At 39.5% G+C, this 17,298-nt stretch overlaps 1 protein-coding gene across 8 annotated transcripts in view; it reads left to right on the top strand.

Annotated features, from left to right (window-relative positions):
• The first annotated feature begins 5,237 nt into the window (after positions 1-5,237).
• Dock7 (dedicator of cytokinesis 7) overlaps positions 5,238-17,298 on the top strand; it is a 200,539-nt gene continuing 188,478 nt past the window's right edge. For all 8 annotated transcript variants that reach the window (XM_046451169.2, XM_046451168.2, XM_058581538.1 and 5 more), the window contains exon 1: positions 5,238-5,371. In XM_046451169.2, the coding sequence (XP_046307125.1) occupies positions 5,334-5,371 (38 nt within the window). In that variant the 5' untranslated portion in view covers positions 5,238-5,333. The remainder of the gene's footprint in view (positions 5,372-17,298) is intronic.

Below are 17,298 nucleotides of genomic sequence, written 5' to 3'. Positions count from 1 at the left end.
CATCCTACACATCCCTTTACTTCATATGAGCAGACACATGGCCACTGGGGACTCAGTGTGTATGTGTGTTCATCAGCAACTTCTAGTCTTACCAGCCTAACCCACCCATTTAAAGTTACCTAATAGGTTCTTACCTAATGGTTTAGCAACTATAATACATGGGTCTGTGCTGTCAAATAGAACTTCCTATGACGATGAAAATGTTCAGTCTGTGCACTGTGCAATATAGTAATCTCTAGCCATGTGTGAATATTGAGTACTCTGAAATATGTCTAATACAACTGAAAATTAAATTAAATTTTATTTAAATTTTATTCCCCACATGTGACTAGTGGCTATTGTATGGAATTGTAGAGGTCTAGACTCATTATTTCATCAGAGTCTACATTTCTTAGCTAGAAGTCAAAGAATTTCCCCTTATTATATGACCACTTAAAATACAGCTCTCTCAAGAAAGACATTATGGGGAGGGGGGGCTGGGGTCGTGGCTCAGTGGTAGAGCACTCACCTGGCATGTGTGAGGCACTGGGTTCCATCCTCAGCATCACATAAAAATAAATAAATAAAATAAAATAAAGGTATTGTGTCCATTTCCAACTAAAAAAAAATTTTTAAAAAGAACTTTTTAATTATTTTTTAAGTTCCCCACTGATAGGAAGATACTAGCAAAATAACATTCAGGGCCCAGGACTGAGCCTGACTGTGGGCCATTTTGGCTGGGGTGTCCTGAACTTTTAACTCTTTCACTCTGCAAAGCAGCAGAACCATGAGGTTCTATTTCTTATAAGTAGCAAGTATGTTCTATGATGCTCCATATTTCATCCACAAATCTGATTTTAGTTGCAGCTGTGATAGATAGTTTTCATGCACACTCTTGGCTTCCCACCTGAAACACCCACATCTTTTGGTTTTTTGCAGCATGAAATATGGGGGTGATTAATGTCCCCAGGGTAAGCCTTTAACCAAGGAGTCTAGAAGTCATTAGCTGCATACCTAGCATCAGAGAGACATTTTTGAGGTACAGTCTTCACCTCAGGCAGGAAAGCCTTGGTTACCCACAGTGGTAACACCACAAAAACACACCATTTGCTGACTTTGCCTCCTCTGTTCCACTCTCTCCATTCCATCATTCCAGCTTCTTAGCAATACTTCCCTAATATACTACTTGCATCCAAGTGCTTTTGGGGGGTTAAAATGTAAGTTAAGGTAGGATCTGAAAATAATTTAGTTCATGGCTGTCCACACAAAAACATTTACTGAGAGATTACAGTGGATTAGGCAGTGTATTAGATGTGAGAAATTCAGTGGTGAAGAGGATCTGGGTACATAGAATTAATAGGCTGTAATTGAACAGTTTACTGAGTATTATTAATTGTAGTGAGTTTTGAAACAGAATAAACACAGGTGCTATTTGTTGGGAAGTATGGCAAGGGTTAGGATTCCTGAATTGTCTCTTGCAAAAAATCACATTTCTAGGTATCAGGAGAGGGTGTGAGGACAGATGATAATGTCAGGCAAAAGTATACCTAGCTTGGATTTTTTTGCCCAACTCCTAAACTCTAGTTTGAGATTAAAGTAAACCCAAGCGGGATGCCCCAGTCCTCCCTTCCTCTGGGCCACGCTCATTTGGCCTTGCTAGAGGCTTCCTGTGAAGGGATATCTATGTTATATGAATCAGTGGTATTTCCTAGAGGCCAACCTTGAAAAAGTTAAACAATCTTTATGCCCCCCAAATCCTGAAAGAGAACATAATCGGACTGCAAAGCCAGAAAAAGTTCTCTTATGACCCAAGTTATCCCTCATGACACACTTTTACTCCTTTGTGTAGTTGCCTTAGAACCTTGACGGTGCCCCAGCTATAATCCTTCTTAGTACTACTCCAAAGAGGGAAACTTGAGCTTGATAAAGGTTGGAATGTGAACTCATATGACTTTCCCTCTTTTGTCCTTTTCTGCTTCCTGTCATATCCCTAAGTGTTCTGCATTAGGAAATTTAGAACACTTGTATGTCTAATGAAAAAACCTAAAAATTGCTGTTTTGATGTTACTCTGCCAAACCAGTCCTGGCCCTGATATGTTATTTTGCTAGTATCTTCCTATCAATGGGGAACTTACATCCTGAATCCCATCCAGTGGTGAGGCCACCGATGTTTCCAGAGTTCCAACCACTTTTCTGCAAAGGTTAAAAGAAGGCTAACCTGCATCCAGCCCTCACCATTTTTACCAAATAAACATTCTGCTGATAATCTAGTCTTTCTTTTTTAAAAATATGTAATTTTTAGTTGTAGTTGGACAGCGATACCTTTATTTCACTTATTTAATTTTTTATGTGGTGCTGAGGATCAAATCTAGGGTCTTGCATGTGCCAGGCAAGTGCTCTACCACGGAGCCACAACCCCAGCCCTGATAATCTAGTCTTACCAGATGCTAAGGCTGATATTATCTGGAACTTAACGATACACACATCGCTAAAGTTTTTCCTTTTTCAACACTTAACAGACTGTGTATTTGTCTCTTCAACCAGACTCAACTCCTGGAGGCAGGGGCCTAGTCCTGTATATATTTCATAAATATCAGTTGAATGAAGGCCTGTATCAGGTAAGAATTATCAGTTGTTAACAACAGAAATCCCAACTCAAACAAGCTTGAAAAACAAACAAAACCCCACACAAAACAGCAAAGTCCAAGGTTCATATGTCATGCTATAAGGAGCTCATCTTTTTCAATTTTGTTTGCTTTCCTCCTTGGTGCATTTGGCTTCACTATTGGGTAGGCCTCCTTCATATGGAGTCTCTGTGTTCAGCAAATGCCATTTTCAGTTCTGACTGAGTCCAATTAGGTTTGATTCATATGCCTATTCCTAAAACAGACACTGAAGTCACCGGGATGTGCTGGTCTGCTAGGCTAGCCCTAGGTCACATGCTCACCCTCAAAACTGGTGGGAAGGGAATCAGTTCCTCAGAAGTATGGTGAATTGAGACTGATGTGTATGTGTGTGTGTAGATGTATTGTGGGGAGTTGGTCTATTGTGTGGGTGCTTGTCAGCCACAGCAACTCTACTTTCACTCCCATTGCTGTGTTCTATCTATGTCTTTCCCTGTGACTGAACCCCTGTGGGGCACGGATATGAGCTCACACTGGACTTGGTCTTTTCCTCAGAGGTGGGTGCCATACCTTCTGCTTGGAGTGCTCTTTAGACTCTGTCTGCCCAGTTCACAGCTGGCTCCTGCTTGTCCTCTTCCTGTTCTGAATGTTTCCAGTAAGCTTCACAGTGCATGAAATGTCTTTTCAGACACTTTGGCAACTAGTGAGTCATGTATACAAAGAACTATTCAAAGCAAATGTGGTCAGTCTCTAAGAGAGTACTGAAAAGATGTTTGGCCAGCAGAGATAAAGGCCTACAACATCTGGCTGGGAGCATGAGTGCAGACAACTGATTCAGGGAATATCAAGCATCCAGGACAAGTTTAAGTGTAGGATGCACAATGACAATAATAATGGCAGCTGATCAATTAGTACTTACCATGTGTCGTGCTTTAAGAACTTTATATGAGTTAACTTAATGAATCTTCACAACCCCCTTTTGAGCAGGTATAATTTTCCCCATTTTAGAGATGAGGTTAAGTAACTTGCCCAAGGTCACATAGCAAGGAAGTGGTAAATAGGACTGGGTTTCCATCATGGAGGGTCTTAAAGGTTAGGTACAGTATTAATCTAGACTTATACTTCTTTGAGTAGCTAGTTCATCGTTCTTCATGGACTTGAACTTTCTGAAAGTCAAACTGTTTATCTGTACTCTTTAGAACATCTAGATGGGTTCTACCCTTAGGAAGAAGCCAAATATGTGTTCTCTTTGAATAGACTGTTTCCCCCAGTATATAAGTACGTTAAAAGCCTTGCACTAGAATGAGCAATGCTATACAAATAAACTCTTCCAGTCAAGTAGAACACTAGACAGGAAGTTATGGACCTGAGTAATGGAGGCTTTCACTTCTGACTCACTGTGTGACTGGGCAAGTGACCTAATAGCTCCAAGCTACAGATTTTAAAAAGAGAGGGAACTGTACCCAACATGTGCCATAAGAATACACTGGGAATATAATAACAATAAATCAATACAGATACAAAATTCTTGCAATATTTAAGAGGAACACTACCACAATAAACCAACGTATTTTTCTTAGTTTCATCATAATTTCAGTAATAAGTCAATATGCATTAGGAACCAATCATTCTGGACACTATGAGATTACAGTGGCATAAGAGACCACTATCTATTTTATGGACAAAGTCAGTTTCAATGGTAAACACTGAGGTTTTTTAACAGAACAGCAAAATGGTGAAGAATATGAACGCTCCTCTGGAGATAGATAGATATAATGATACCCAAAAAGAGTTAGTAATGAACTCAGGAGAAGTAACAGAAACGAACTATCCTAAAAACAAACAAACAAACAACAACAACAACAAAACACCTGGGCTGTGATTGAACCTCAGTGTGCCTCAGTGGAAGAGTTTACTATCTGTGCCACCTCGAGCTAGTCACTTAGCTTTTCTGAGCCAATTTCCTTCTCTCTAAAATGGGGATAATAACAATCTACTTCAAAGCGCTGTTGTGAAGATAACACACATAAAATCATGCATGTAAAACTTCGATCCTGTGCCTGGCTATGCACCACAAATCGACTGTTACTATTCTGCAGGAGCGAAGTCTCTTCTGGCCCCTTTTCTATAAAAAACAAAAAAACAAAACAAAACAAAAAAACCCCCATTGTTCCTCCAGTTAGACCCCACTCCAGCGGTAGAGGCAGAAAAGTGCTTTCAAGTGCTGGGAGATGAGCGCTGCAGGAACACAGATCCAGCCTTCCCGAGCGGCAAAGCACAGCCCCCTCGGCAAAGCCCATCTTCCATTTCCTTCCCTTCCTTTTAGGGAAAGCCAGGCTCCCCCCACGCGTTTGGTTATCTTATTTTCCTGCCGCGCAAGGTCGCTGCCCCCTTGGGCTTCTCTTCGGCGGTCTTCCCAACCGTGCGGGTCAGCGACAGTGAGGCGGGGGGGCCAGCGTCCTGGTCCCTCCACGCCCCCTTCTTGCTCTTGGCTCCCGCCGGCCGAAGCCGCCCACCGAAGCCGGGGCTCCCGCCGGGACTGACGCGCTGGGGGAGGAGCGGTTTGCTCGTGCGCGCCTCTAAGGAGCTTTACGGCAGGACTCGTTCCCGGCTCCGGCGGCCAGCCCCAGCCTCCAGGGTCCGGAGCCGGGACTGGCGGAGGCCGCGAGGGAGGGAGCGCGAGCGAGGAGGCCCGCCGCCGCCGCCGCCGCCGCCGCCGCCACAGCAGCCATGGCCGAGCGCCGCGCCTTCGCCCAGAAGATCAGCAGGTACATCCCGGGCGTTGGGAGCGCCGCCGCGGCCGGACGAAGAGGCGCAGAGCCCTCCCGGCCGGGCCTAGGAGAAGGGTGGGTGTGGCGACGCGGGCGCCAGCGCCAGCGCGGGGATCCCGCGGCCCGGCCCGGCTGGCGGAGGGCGGAGGGGTTGCGGGGTGCTCGGGCGCCGCCGAGGCCTCCTGACGCCCTGCGATCCTGGCCTTCAGCCCTGGCCCACTCTGGCTGCAGAGGCGGGGGACGGCGCGCTCTCCTCTGCCGGCTCCGCGGCCGCGCGGGCCTGGAGTTTCGAGGCGGTTCATGGAGGGCGGGTGGGGGAGCTCGGCGTCCGACAGCCGGCACTGCCCAAATTCTTTGTGTCCCCACCCCCGGAGCCGGGGGCCACCGCCGCGTTTGGCCCCCCTTCCCTCTCTCCCCCCGCCTCCCGGTGGTCCCGGAGGGTACGGGGTCCGCCCTCCTCCACCCCAACAAAAGGAGCGGCGCGCGGCGGGCGAGCGGGTGGGAGGCCGCTGCTCCTTCACGTCTCGCACCCAGCCGGGAAAATCTGACAGGCACCCTCTCTGCGCCCAGGGGCCCGGTTCACAGTGGGTTTGCGCACCCAGATTTTAGACATGTGGCTGCAATGAAAAGTTGAGGATTCGGTGTGCAGCCCCCGATCTAGGACAACGTTATTAGTTAGCATGTGAATTTAAATGTGCGCCTGTGTTTCTCATAGCCTCAGAGAAGATGGATGATAGACAGTGTGCTTTGGACGTTGGCCTTGCACTCTTACTATAGGAGTCTGGAAGTAAGCAAGTGATCAAGGTTGAGGTTTCCGAGCATTTACCCACTTGTAGTGGGTTGGTTGCCACTTTTCTTTCCACTCTCCAAAGTGAAATTGACTTACGGTGGGAGGAGTCCAATATTTGTAGAATTTCATTGTAGAATGTACTTAGGTATCAGGCGCTAGATATTTTAAAAATATTATTTTTTTAAATTTCTGGTTGGATACTATATATAGTTTAGGATTGAGCCCAGTGCCTCGCACGTACCTCTGAGCCACAACCTCAGCCCAGGCATTAGACATTTATTTTATTTTAATAAAATCATATTTCTGTGGATTATGATGTTCCAAGAAAGGAAACATGCTAATGAAATACTTTTTTAAAAAATATTTTTTAAGATGTTGATGGGCCTTTTTATTTTATTCATTTATTTAGCTGTAGTGCTGAGAATCGAACCCATAGCCTCACACATGCTAGGCAAGTGCTCTACCACTGAGCCATAACTCCAGCCCCTGAAATACTTTTTTTTGACCTTTTTTTTCCTGTGGCTCTGAATCTTTTTGGTTTGCTAACATTTCCTAAACGTTTTTTAATTTTTTAGTGTTGGATGGACACTATATCTTTATTTTATTTATTTATTTTTATGTGGTGCTGAGTATCCAACCCAGTGCCTCACACATGCTAGGCAAGCGCTCCACCGCTGAGCCACCCCCCACCCCCAAAGGTTTTTGAACAATCAAAAAAGACCTAAGAAGACTACTTGACCTCTGTAATGTTAACTCTCTTTTGGCATGTATTTCATTTAAAACTAACATCTTTTTTTAAATATAAACTCTATGTTTTTTTTGTTTTTCAAGTTTTAAAACAGATTTAATTTTCTTCTTTGGAAAAGTATTAAGTACTTAGGAACATGATTGTACTGTTGTACATTGACATGGGTTCAAAATCCTGCTATTTTCTAACTTGGGATCTTGTTCAAGTTGATGAACTCTATTAAGTTTTAGTTTCCTCATCTGAAAAATGGGAATAATAATAGTACCTAGGTCGTAGGGTTATGTGAGCATTAAATGGTCTAATTGAAGATTGCTGTGAATGCTTATAATACCAGTCTCCAGAGGCTGAAGAAGGACAATCACAAGTCCCAGCCAGCCTCAGGAATTTACTGATACCCTGTCTCAAAAATAAAAGGGAGTTCAGTGGTAGAGTACCACTGGGTTCAATCTCTAGTCAAAAAAACCAAACTAAACCAAAACAGATAAACAAACAAACAAAAAAACCCCAAAACCCCAAAAACAAAAAAACAAAAAAAATTCTGTGAAGTGCTTTAGTATAGAGTATGGCCTATACTAGCTATCTTTGAATACTTGTAATAGTATAGCCTAGAAAGTTGGGAAAGGAAATCATTACTTTTGTTTTCATACATAACTGGTTTTTGCTTCTAAAGGCAATGCCATTTAAAAAAAAGATTTATTAACTGACACTTTTTTATATTAGTTTTTCTTTAATAGAATCAAAGTTTATCTCTGTAAACATTGTGCTGATCATCAAGTAAGTGCACATTAGAGTAAGATATCAAATATATATACAATGTCTGTTCTCTACTAATGGAGTTTGTCATCAGATGGTATAGGAGCAACACCAAGAAAAAAGATAATCAGTTGTGCAAAACAGTCCCAAATGCAAATGAGGATTGCCTTATAAAGTTACAATATTAAGGCAATGGGGATGTAGAGATAGGCACTGCTTAGAGAGACACCTAGAGTGTATACATGGCAGTGATTAATGATTGATTGGATATGGAAGGTGAGGAAGATTGAGGAGACATCCAGTTTTTAACTTGGGTAACCAAGTGGATGATAGAGGCAGTTATTGAGGTAAGGGAGTATAGGAGGAAGAAGGAATTTGAGAATGGGAAATGAGGTTGGATGGAAATGATGATTTAGTTTGGAACATATTGATTTTGAGAGGCTGATGAATCATTTAAAGAGAAACATCTATTAAGTTATTGGTGCAGTTTAAGGCACTGGAGATTGGGCCGGAAATCTAGATCGGGAATCATTAGCAAGTAGATTGTAGTCGAGTTTTGTTGAAGCCAGGGAAGCCAATGAGATTGTTCTGGGAGAATGTGCAGACTTCATTTGGAGGAAAGACCAAGGAGAGAACTGCAGTAGATAATGATTATCTGCACATTGTGAATAAAAGGTACTTTCCTCCTTATTACCAAATATGGTTGAATGACATTTCTGAATAGATTCTCATTCTTCTTCTGATTTTCCTACTAGAGGAGGCATAGCACAAAATCTGGAGATAAACTTTTTGATAGACTGGCATTGCCACTCATTGAATAAACTTGGGCAAATTACTTGAGTCTACTTATACCTCATTTTCCCTGTCTAAAAATGGGGCTAATAGAATTTATCTCAGGATTTTTGTGAGGATTAAAACAGTAAACACCTCTAAAGTATATTGATTATAGCAGTGCTTTGTACATAATAAGTACTAAGTATTGACTTTTTTATTACAATATTTATAATGTGGTTTGGGACCTTTTGGAACTGGTAATCCTTTTCATGTTGTACATATATGAAATTTGTTGCTTTGTAAGTAGCCTGTTGCTGGGCACAAATCACCAGCCACTCAAGCAGGAACAAACTTTGTTTCCGAACTCACTCGAACGCCACCCACGTGGCCCTTCCAGGCACACCACACACCAACCGGAACTCCCTCCACTGGAACCTCACCAACCAACGCAAACTCCCCAGGAATCCCGCGAGAACTCCAAAGTAGTGGGCACCCGAGTTGGATAGCAGGGGTCTATATACAATTGAATACACAGCCTGTTTCAATCCAGGATCATCCAGTCACAGCAATTATACACAGCTTAACTTAATTATCATCATCTTAATGGCTCGCCTCTCAACCATTACTTCAGGCAAAAATGCCAGGGGCCATTCAGACTGGGCTGTGGCTCTCAACACTGTTTGAAACTTTTTTTTTTTTTTTTTACAGAAACTTTTACTTTAAAAATAACTATACTGATCTCTTTTCTGGATCAGTTTTTTTTAAGCACTTTGCATTTAGTGCTATCTGAATGTTCTTTATTCATGTATCACTAATAAAACTACTTACCTCAGCTCCTCATAGAAAGGAGCATATCAAGTAATTGCCTTTTTGTCTGTGTCTGCTTTTTGAGGTTAAGGCCCATTCATTTATGTTGACTGTAGATTAATGACCTAGGATTTTATTTGGATGATTTTGTCTTATCACTTCATATTCAACAGGAGGATGAACACTTTTACACACTAATGCACTTTTGACTTCCTTTTCATCTTCATAACCCAGCAAGGCAAAGGTACATAGTAAAGTATATGGGCTCTGGGGTCAGATTGCACAGGTTGAAATTCTGCTTATACCAAAAATAGTTGTGTATTTCTGAGCAAGTGATATAATTTCTCTGTGTGTTGATTTCCTCATCAGAAAAGTGGGGATTAAAAACCTCCATAAAATTAAAGTTAGAATTGAATGAAACATAACATAGTGGTGCCTGGTACATAAGCATTCAAAAAATCTTAGCTACTGCTATTATTATGTGTATATTATTTGCTATTGTTGCTACTACCATATTTCACATCAGGAATTAAGGCTTTTAAAGAATGGTATTATTTGCCTAAATTGGTATTCAAACTTTAGTCTTTGGATTTCAGATATTACACTCTTTTTTTTGTTGACTATATTTTCTTTCTGTAACACATTTTCCATGGTAGTTTCTTTCAGGCTTTCTAACAGTATGACTGTTAGCATCCCAAAAGTTATGTTTTTTTTTCTTAGTCTTCCCTTTGTTGATTGAGTATTGTTTTGCTGCCTAAGTAGCAGAATTTATGAATTATTTTTTTTGTCAGATCTTCATTTCTGGATATGGGCTTATTTAACTCAACTCAGTTTTTAGTCTTGTAGCTGTTAATAACTGGCTGGATGGTCCTAGTTTTTCAGTCTGCAGAATCCACTTTGTTCAATGCATAGTTCCATATATTATCAACTGCTTCATTGCTGCCTGTTTTTCTATTTGGACACATGCAACTCCCTGTTTTTTTGTTGTATATGATACTGGAGTCCTTGGGTGGGAGGCCCTGCCTGGCTTCTGGGGTCTCAAAAGACCAGGCTGGACTACCTGTTCAAATATGCCAGTCAAAGAGATGAGCAGTGGTCAAGGGCAAGAAAGGAGCTTTAATCAGGAGCCACACCAGGAAGAACAGATCTAGTAGTTCAGTGACCAAAGATCTTTCTTAAAGGCACTCACAAAGAAAAAGGTAAGGATTGGAGGTTTGCATGACTTGGGGTTTGTATAGTTAGCAGAGTAGGTCATCTTGGTTAGGACATGGTCTGGTTGATTATTATCTCAGGACTGCTTCTGTGAAGCTCTGGGAAGGTCATCATCACTTGAGAGGGTGATTTGGTTCCCCAAATGAGAAGATTGCCCTTGCTTAGGGAGGCAGCTTTGGTTCAGTGATGGGGTAGTTGCTTCTGCATAGGTGGGCAATCTCAGAGTGGACTGTTCTGCTAGGCTCCCTGTTACTTATGAGTAGCTTATCAATCAGATTTGTGGTTCCTGGAATCTAAGGTAAAGGTGAAAGAAAGTGGCTCAGAAGAAAAAAGTTAGAGGCAAATGGAATTAGAGAGGGACAGAATGGAGTGTACCTCCTCCATATTGATTTTACTTTTTTTTTTTTTGGTGATGCAGGGGATCAAACCCAGGACCTCACTTATGCCAATCAAGTGCTCTTCCACTATGCAACACCCCCAGCCATTATATCACTGATTTGTAGTGCTGAATATCTAACATATTTTTTGCTCCTGAGTTACATAGTAGTGTCAGAGGGAGACTAGAACAGTTAAGAGTTGGCCGTTTATGAATTAATGTCTTATTTTGAATGAGGTTCAATCCATATCATTTTTTTTTTGTTTCCCTACTTCATCTTTTACTGAAAAGTTTTGAGTTCAACACAGGTTGTTCATTTTAACCTAAGCATACTACTGTCTCAATATGTCATTTAATCATCATTCCCTTGAACTTGAAAGATCTCTTCTCCCTAAAATTTACTCATTTTTTTTTTTTTTGACTTTGAAACCTTTTCATTGCCACTTGCCAAAGAACTTGATTCTGTATTTTCCCCTTTTCTGACATCGCTCATGTGTGTGTGCATGTTCGTGTATGCATGCATGTGTTTTGCTGGGGATGAAACCTGGGGACTTGCATGCTGAACTCTTGATCTACCACTGAACTACACACTTTTTAGCCTCTTTAATCTATTCCTCTAATAGACCTTTCCCTTCAATCATAAGAATTATCTTATGATTACCTTTCTCTTCATAAAACAAAGAACTGTCAACCAGTCATTCCTTTTTCTTTTCTAGTCACATTGCTCCTATGTATGTGGTACATTCATGACCACTTGCTGTTTGTTTTCCTCCTTATACATCCTTGAACCTTATGTAGATTTGAGTTATAGAACTCTTGAGGGTTGAAAATATTTGACTTTTTTCTTTTCCTTATACTGATTTCATGAGATAACTTTTTAAAGAAAAAGCTCTCTTGTTCTCTCTACTGCCTGCACCTCCATTTTTATACTACTTTTGAGAGCTCTTTAATGGCAGGTCTAGGTCTTGTCTTTTTTTTCCTAATTTTTTTTTTTTTTTTTTTTTTTTAGTTGTTGATGGACCTTTATTTTTATTTATTTATATGTGGTGCTGAGAATTGAACCTAGTGCTTTACACATGCTAGGCAAGTGCTCTACTACTGAGCTATAATCCCAGCCCCCTAGGTCTTAACTTTTCATCTCTAGAGCTTAGCAGAGTCTTGTGGATACTAAATACATAAGAAGTGTTTGAACAAATGCCCACCTGCCTCTTTGGGGCATGTTTCATTAGCTGATCAGGTTTCACCATCCTCTAATTCAGGTGTGTTGCACAGTCTCCCTCCAATGTGGCTTTCATGATGGCCTTTTCTTCAGGAGTGCTTTCTTGTGTCAGATCTGAACTTTTGCTTGTATTTTGAGGTAATCACAATCTGGTCTTTCTCTTGGGCTAATTCTATAGTTTACACTTTCTCTTCCAGTCAGTCTGGTTATTTTCATTGTTTAATAACCCATAAATGCTGTGCTCATTTACATTAGTATGACTCTTCTGCTATTCTTTCTTTTTGATATAGCTTTCTTCTTTTGAATGTCTTGCCCATTCTTTAGACTGTCCTGACTTTTGGAATAACCATCTCATTTGTATTTACCACCTATGAATGCATTTCTAAGCAATATAATTTTTTTTTCTGGTTTTGGAGGTATTTGAACAGAATTATATGGCACATTTGTATGTTTTCTGTCTTGTTTATTTGCTCAAAGTTATATTTACAAGATTCATTCATTATATTGTGACTTGTTGAAATTACAGTATTTTGTTGTATAAATATACCACAATTTATTTGTTCTATAGTAGATGAACATTTGGATTAGTTTCTTTTTTTCATGGTTCTGTGGATTATGCCCTGAGTCCCTCACATACTAGGCAAGTGCTGTACCACTGAACTATATCCCCATCCCTGTTTCCAGTTTTTGACTATTGGAAAGAATATTGTTAAGAGTATTGTAATACATATATTCTGGTACAAATATGCATGAGTTTCTCTAGGGTGTACTCAACTGTGGAATTGCTGGGCCATGGATACTTATTGCTCATCATAACAGTGTACTTATCATCAAGTTTATTTGGTGATGCCAAACTTTTCCAGAACTATTACCTCTGTTATAAAGTTTTCTTATTTGTGGGTCTTTTCTGGGTTCTCTATTTTGTTCCACTAGTCTGGTTTTATGTCTTTTCACCAGTTGTAACTGATCTCAATTATTGTCAGCTTTGAGATTTAGTAGACCAACTCCTCCCCCACTTTAAAAAAAGCATCTTGGCTGTTCTTAGCCCTGTGAATATATCAGAATAAAATAAAATACTGGGATAAAAAAATAAAAACCAAAAACCTGATAGAATTTGATTGAGATTGCATTTAATTTATACATAAATTTGGTGGAGAAATGATATCCTTTCAATATTAAGTTTCCAATCCATGATTCATTGTGTATCTCTCCACTTATTGAGGTCTCTATTTTGTACAATGAAATTTTATAGTTTTCTCTATAAGGTTCTATTTTTAGTTAGATTTATTCCTAGGTATATACCAACTTTTTTATCCAGGTGTACGTTGCTAAATTCTTGTTAATTTTAAAAGTGAATCTAGATTCCTTTGTTTTTTCTATGTAGACAACCATATCATCTGGGAATCACAAATTTTTATTTCTTTCAAACCCTTAAGCCCTATTTTTTTTGTCCTTTAGACAGTTTGCTGTAGTTTAGATCATGACTGTCCCTTAAATGACCAAGTGTTAAAGGCTTGGTTCCCAGGTTGGTACTATTGGGAAGTGATGGAACTCTTATGAAGTGGGGTCTACTGGAAGGTATTTAGGTTATTGGAGGTTGATCTTGAAGAGGGTGGTACAGCCTTTTCCATACTCTCTCTCTCTCTCTCTTTTTTTGTTTCCTGGCTTTGAGGTAAGCAATTTTGCTGTTCCAGATACTCCTTCCATGATATACTGCCTTATCCCACTCCCAAAGCAAATGTTCCAACTGATCATGGACTAGAACTTCCAAAACTGTAAACCAAAACAAATCTTTTTTCTTTATAAGTTGATTATCTCAGTTTATTTAATAGTGATGAAAATACAATATACTATGAACTTGTATTACTGTGCAGATTATTCCCATTTCTATTCAACATTGTATTTATATTGAGCATTCTTGTTTTTTTATGATCTTAATTTTTTATGATCTTAAAAGGAAAACTTTTTATGTTTCACTACTAAGCTTAATGATTGCTGAGAGTTTTTGGTAGATTTTAGGGAATTCAATTCTTTCAGTGTGGATTCCCTAGAAACAAACATTCCCTGGAAACAGAGTCTGAGATAAGGCTTAAGAATTGATGCTTTATTTGGGAAGTACAATCCCAGGGCATCTGGAATGATTGAAAAGGGAAGTGAGACAGAGAAAGATGGGAAACAAAGTAAGGCAGTTCCATATGTTTCTGGCCACTGCTTCACAAAGAGCTAGAGAGAGATTGCTTGGCGGGTGTGCATGCCTGGCCATATCTCTGGAAAGAGGAATGATTCCACAGATTAGTATATAGGAGTATAGAAAAAAAAAAGGAATTTATTTGCCTCTTTTCTCCTATATTCCAGTCAATTAAATCTCTACAGAGAGTTAACTCCCCTTACTTCATTTGGATCCCTTTGGCAGTTGTTCTGGAAGTCTCACTACTTTTTCAATGTCTTTTTATCATGGGAATTTTTTTTGGGAGGGGTGCATTGATGCCAACTCAGATTAATTTACACACACAAGTGTTCACTCATGTGGCTGAATACCTTGGGTTTAGTGGTACAAATGATGTAAACAGGCCTGTTATCTTCATTTTTTTGGATAGATTTTTTTATGAAATGATTTTATTTTGAGATTTGACTGTCAGTCCTGGGCTGTAATCCCACCAGCAGAAAAGATTCAGAGGCTTGATTATTGGTCTGCCTTGGGTCACATGTCCTCTATTTAGGGATCTAGAGTTATCTGCTCAGTCTTAAGTCTCATTCCCTTCTGTACAACTTGGGAGGGAGATATGATTGAGTCAGCCCCTACCAAATCTCAAGGAATGAGTTTGTTACCAGAATGAAAGGGTTTCTAATATAAAGAGGAAGATGAGCATTCTCGTCACATCAAAACAACTGATGTTCTTTAAAATCAGTCATTTTAAGTTCCACATCGCTATAATTACTTAAATCCATGGCTATATAGCTAGCTCTCCTATCTGTAATTTAAATGGAGCTGGTGGAATACAATACAATATTACTTGATGAAAGCTGTTTGTGGATTCCCTGTTCCTCTATTTTTTTTATAAAAGTTTCGCTCAGACCTTAATGCTAGGTCATAGCCTTCCCAAGAACATCTGCCAGTTTTTTATTTGAAATTTGGCATTCTCCTGCTTTCTTCTGCATCTGTGTTCACCAGAAAACTGAATTAATTCCTTCACTCATATTAAGGATTTAATGATTTTGTAATTTTTGCTAATGATACAGGGATTGTGGTGCAGAGTTTTGCAGCTCTTCCACCATGGTTCTTTCTCTAATACAGTTTCTTTCCCTTATCTACACAGAAGAATCCCAACTATACCTAGGTTCTTTTAAAAACAACAACAACAAAAATATATCTTTACTGAGGTGCATTTTATTTGCCATAAAATTCATCCACTTAAAATATACAAGTAAGTGATTTTTAGTGAGTTTATAATTACAGATCCATCATCCAAAACCCAGCTTTAGATACTTTTTTACCACCTCCCCCCAAATCATTTGTGTTAGTTTTTGGCTATTCCTCATTTCTACCATAAGCCTCAGGTAACCCACTAATCTACTTTGTTGCTTTCTAGATTTTTCTTTCCTGAACATTTCATGTAAGTGGAGTCATATGATATGTAGCTTTTTGTGTCTGATTTCTTTCACTTAATGTGCTATTTTTATGGTTCATCTATATTGTAGCATGTATCTGTACTTCATTGTTTTTATGACTAAATAATATTCCACTGTATGTAGCACATTTTGTTTGTCTATTCATCAGTTGATGGATATTTAGACTGTATCTACTTTCGGCTATTGTGACTAGTACTTCTGTGAACATTTGCTGGCAGACTTTTGTTCAAACACTTGTTTTCAGTTCTTGTGGATATGCACCTAGGAATGGAATTGCTGGGTCACATGGTAATTTATGTTTAATTTTTTTTCAGGAACTGCCAAATTATTTAACAATGACTGTACCGTTCTACATTTCTATCAGCAGTGTGTGAGGGTTCTTATTTCTCTATATCTTTGTGTATTTTTATTATTCTCCTTTTAAAAAATACTTTTTAAATTTTGATATGAGGGATTGACCCCATGGGGGCTTAACACTGAAACATATCCCAAACCCCCTCCCCCGCCAAATAGTTTTAGGTGTAGATGGACAAAATAACTATTTATTTTTTATGTGGTACTGAGGATTGAACTCAGTGCCTCACATGTGTAAGCTTTCTACCACTGAACCACAACCCAGTCCCCAAGCCCTTTTTATGTTTCATTTTATTTTAGTTTTGGTACTAGAGATTGAACCCAGGGAAACTTAACCACTGAGCCACATTCCCAGCCCCTTTAAAAAAATAATAATTATTATTTTTGGAGACAGGGTCTTGCCAAGTTGCTTCGGGCTTCATTAAGTTGCTGAGACTGGCTTTGAACTTGTGATCCTCCTGCTTCAGCCTCCTGAGCTGCTAGGATTACAGGCGTGCCCCACCATGCCTGACTGTCCTTTTTTGATTATAGATAGTCTGATGAGTGATATTTCATTGTGTATTTCACTAATGACCAGTCATATTTTTATGTGCTTATTGGCTTTTCACATATCTTCTTTGCTGAAATATCTATCAGGTCTTTTGCTTATTTTAAATTGGATTACTTACCTTGATTCCAAATTGCAAAAGTTCTTTTTTTATGTTTTTTTTTTTTTTTTAAATTAGAGCTTTGTCGCTATACATAGTAGTTGGATTCATCCTAACAAACTCATACATGCATGGAAATTGATTTCAGTTCATCACTTCTTCCTTTTCCCATCCCCTTTTCCTTCCAATCCTCCTTCCCTTTTTCCCTCTCCTTCCTCTGCTCTACTAGGCTTCCTTTTGCTTATCTATTAATTTGTATTTGATTGTTTCTTTTTGTTATCTTATCCTTCCCTCCCTGTTTCTCTAGCTTGTGCATGAGAAAAAACATTTGACCTTTGAGTTTCTTGAATTTTGTCTAATTTCACTTAGCATGATATTCTCCATTTCCATCTGTTTACTGGCAAATGCCATAATTTCATTCTTTTTTTAATGGCTGAGTAGAACTCTACTGTGTGTGTGTGTGTATGTGGGTGTGTGTGTGTATCACAATTTCTTAAACCATTTATCTATTGACAGGCGTCTGGGTTGATTCCATAATTTAACAATTGTAAATTGTGCTGCTATAAACATTGTGGTTGTGTTGCTTTAGTATGCCAATTTTAAATCTTTTGGGA

The sequence above is a fragment of the Marmota monax genome, unplaced genomic scaffold (assembly GCF_021218885.2).
Source record: "Marmota monax isolate L192 unplaced genomic scaffold, Marmota_monax_Labrador192_F-V1.1 WCK01_AAM20220418_F8-fsc00023, whole genome shotgun sequence".
Taxonomy (NCBI): domain Eukaryota; kingdom Metazoa; phylum Chordata; class Mammalia; order Rodentia; family Sciuridae; genus Marmota; species Marmota monax.
Note: the sequence above shows the minus strand (reverse complement) of the source record. Positions and strands in the feature narration are given on the sequence as shown.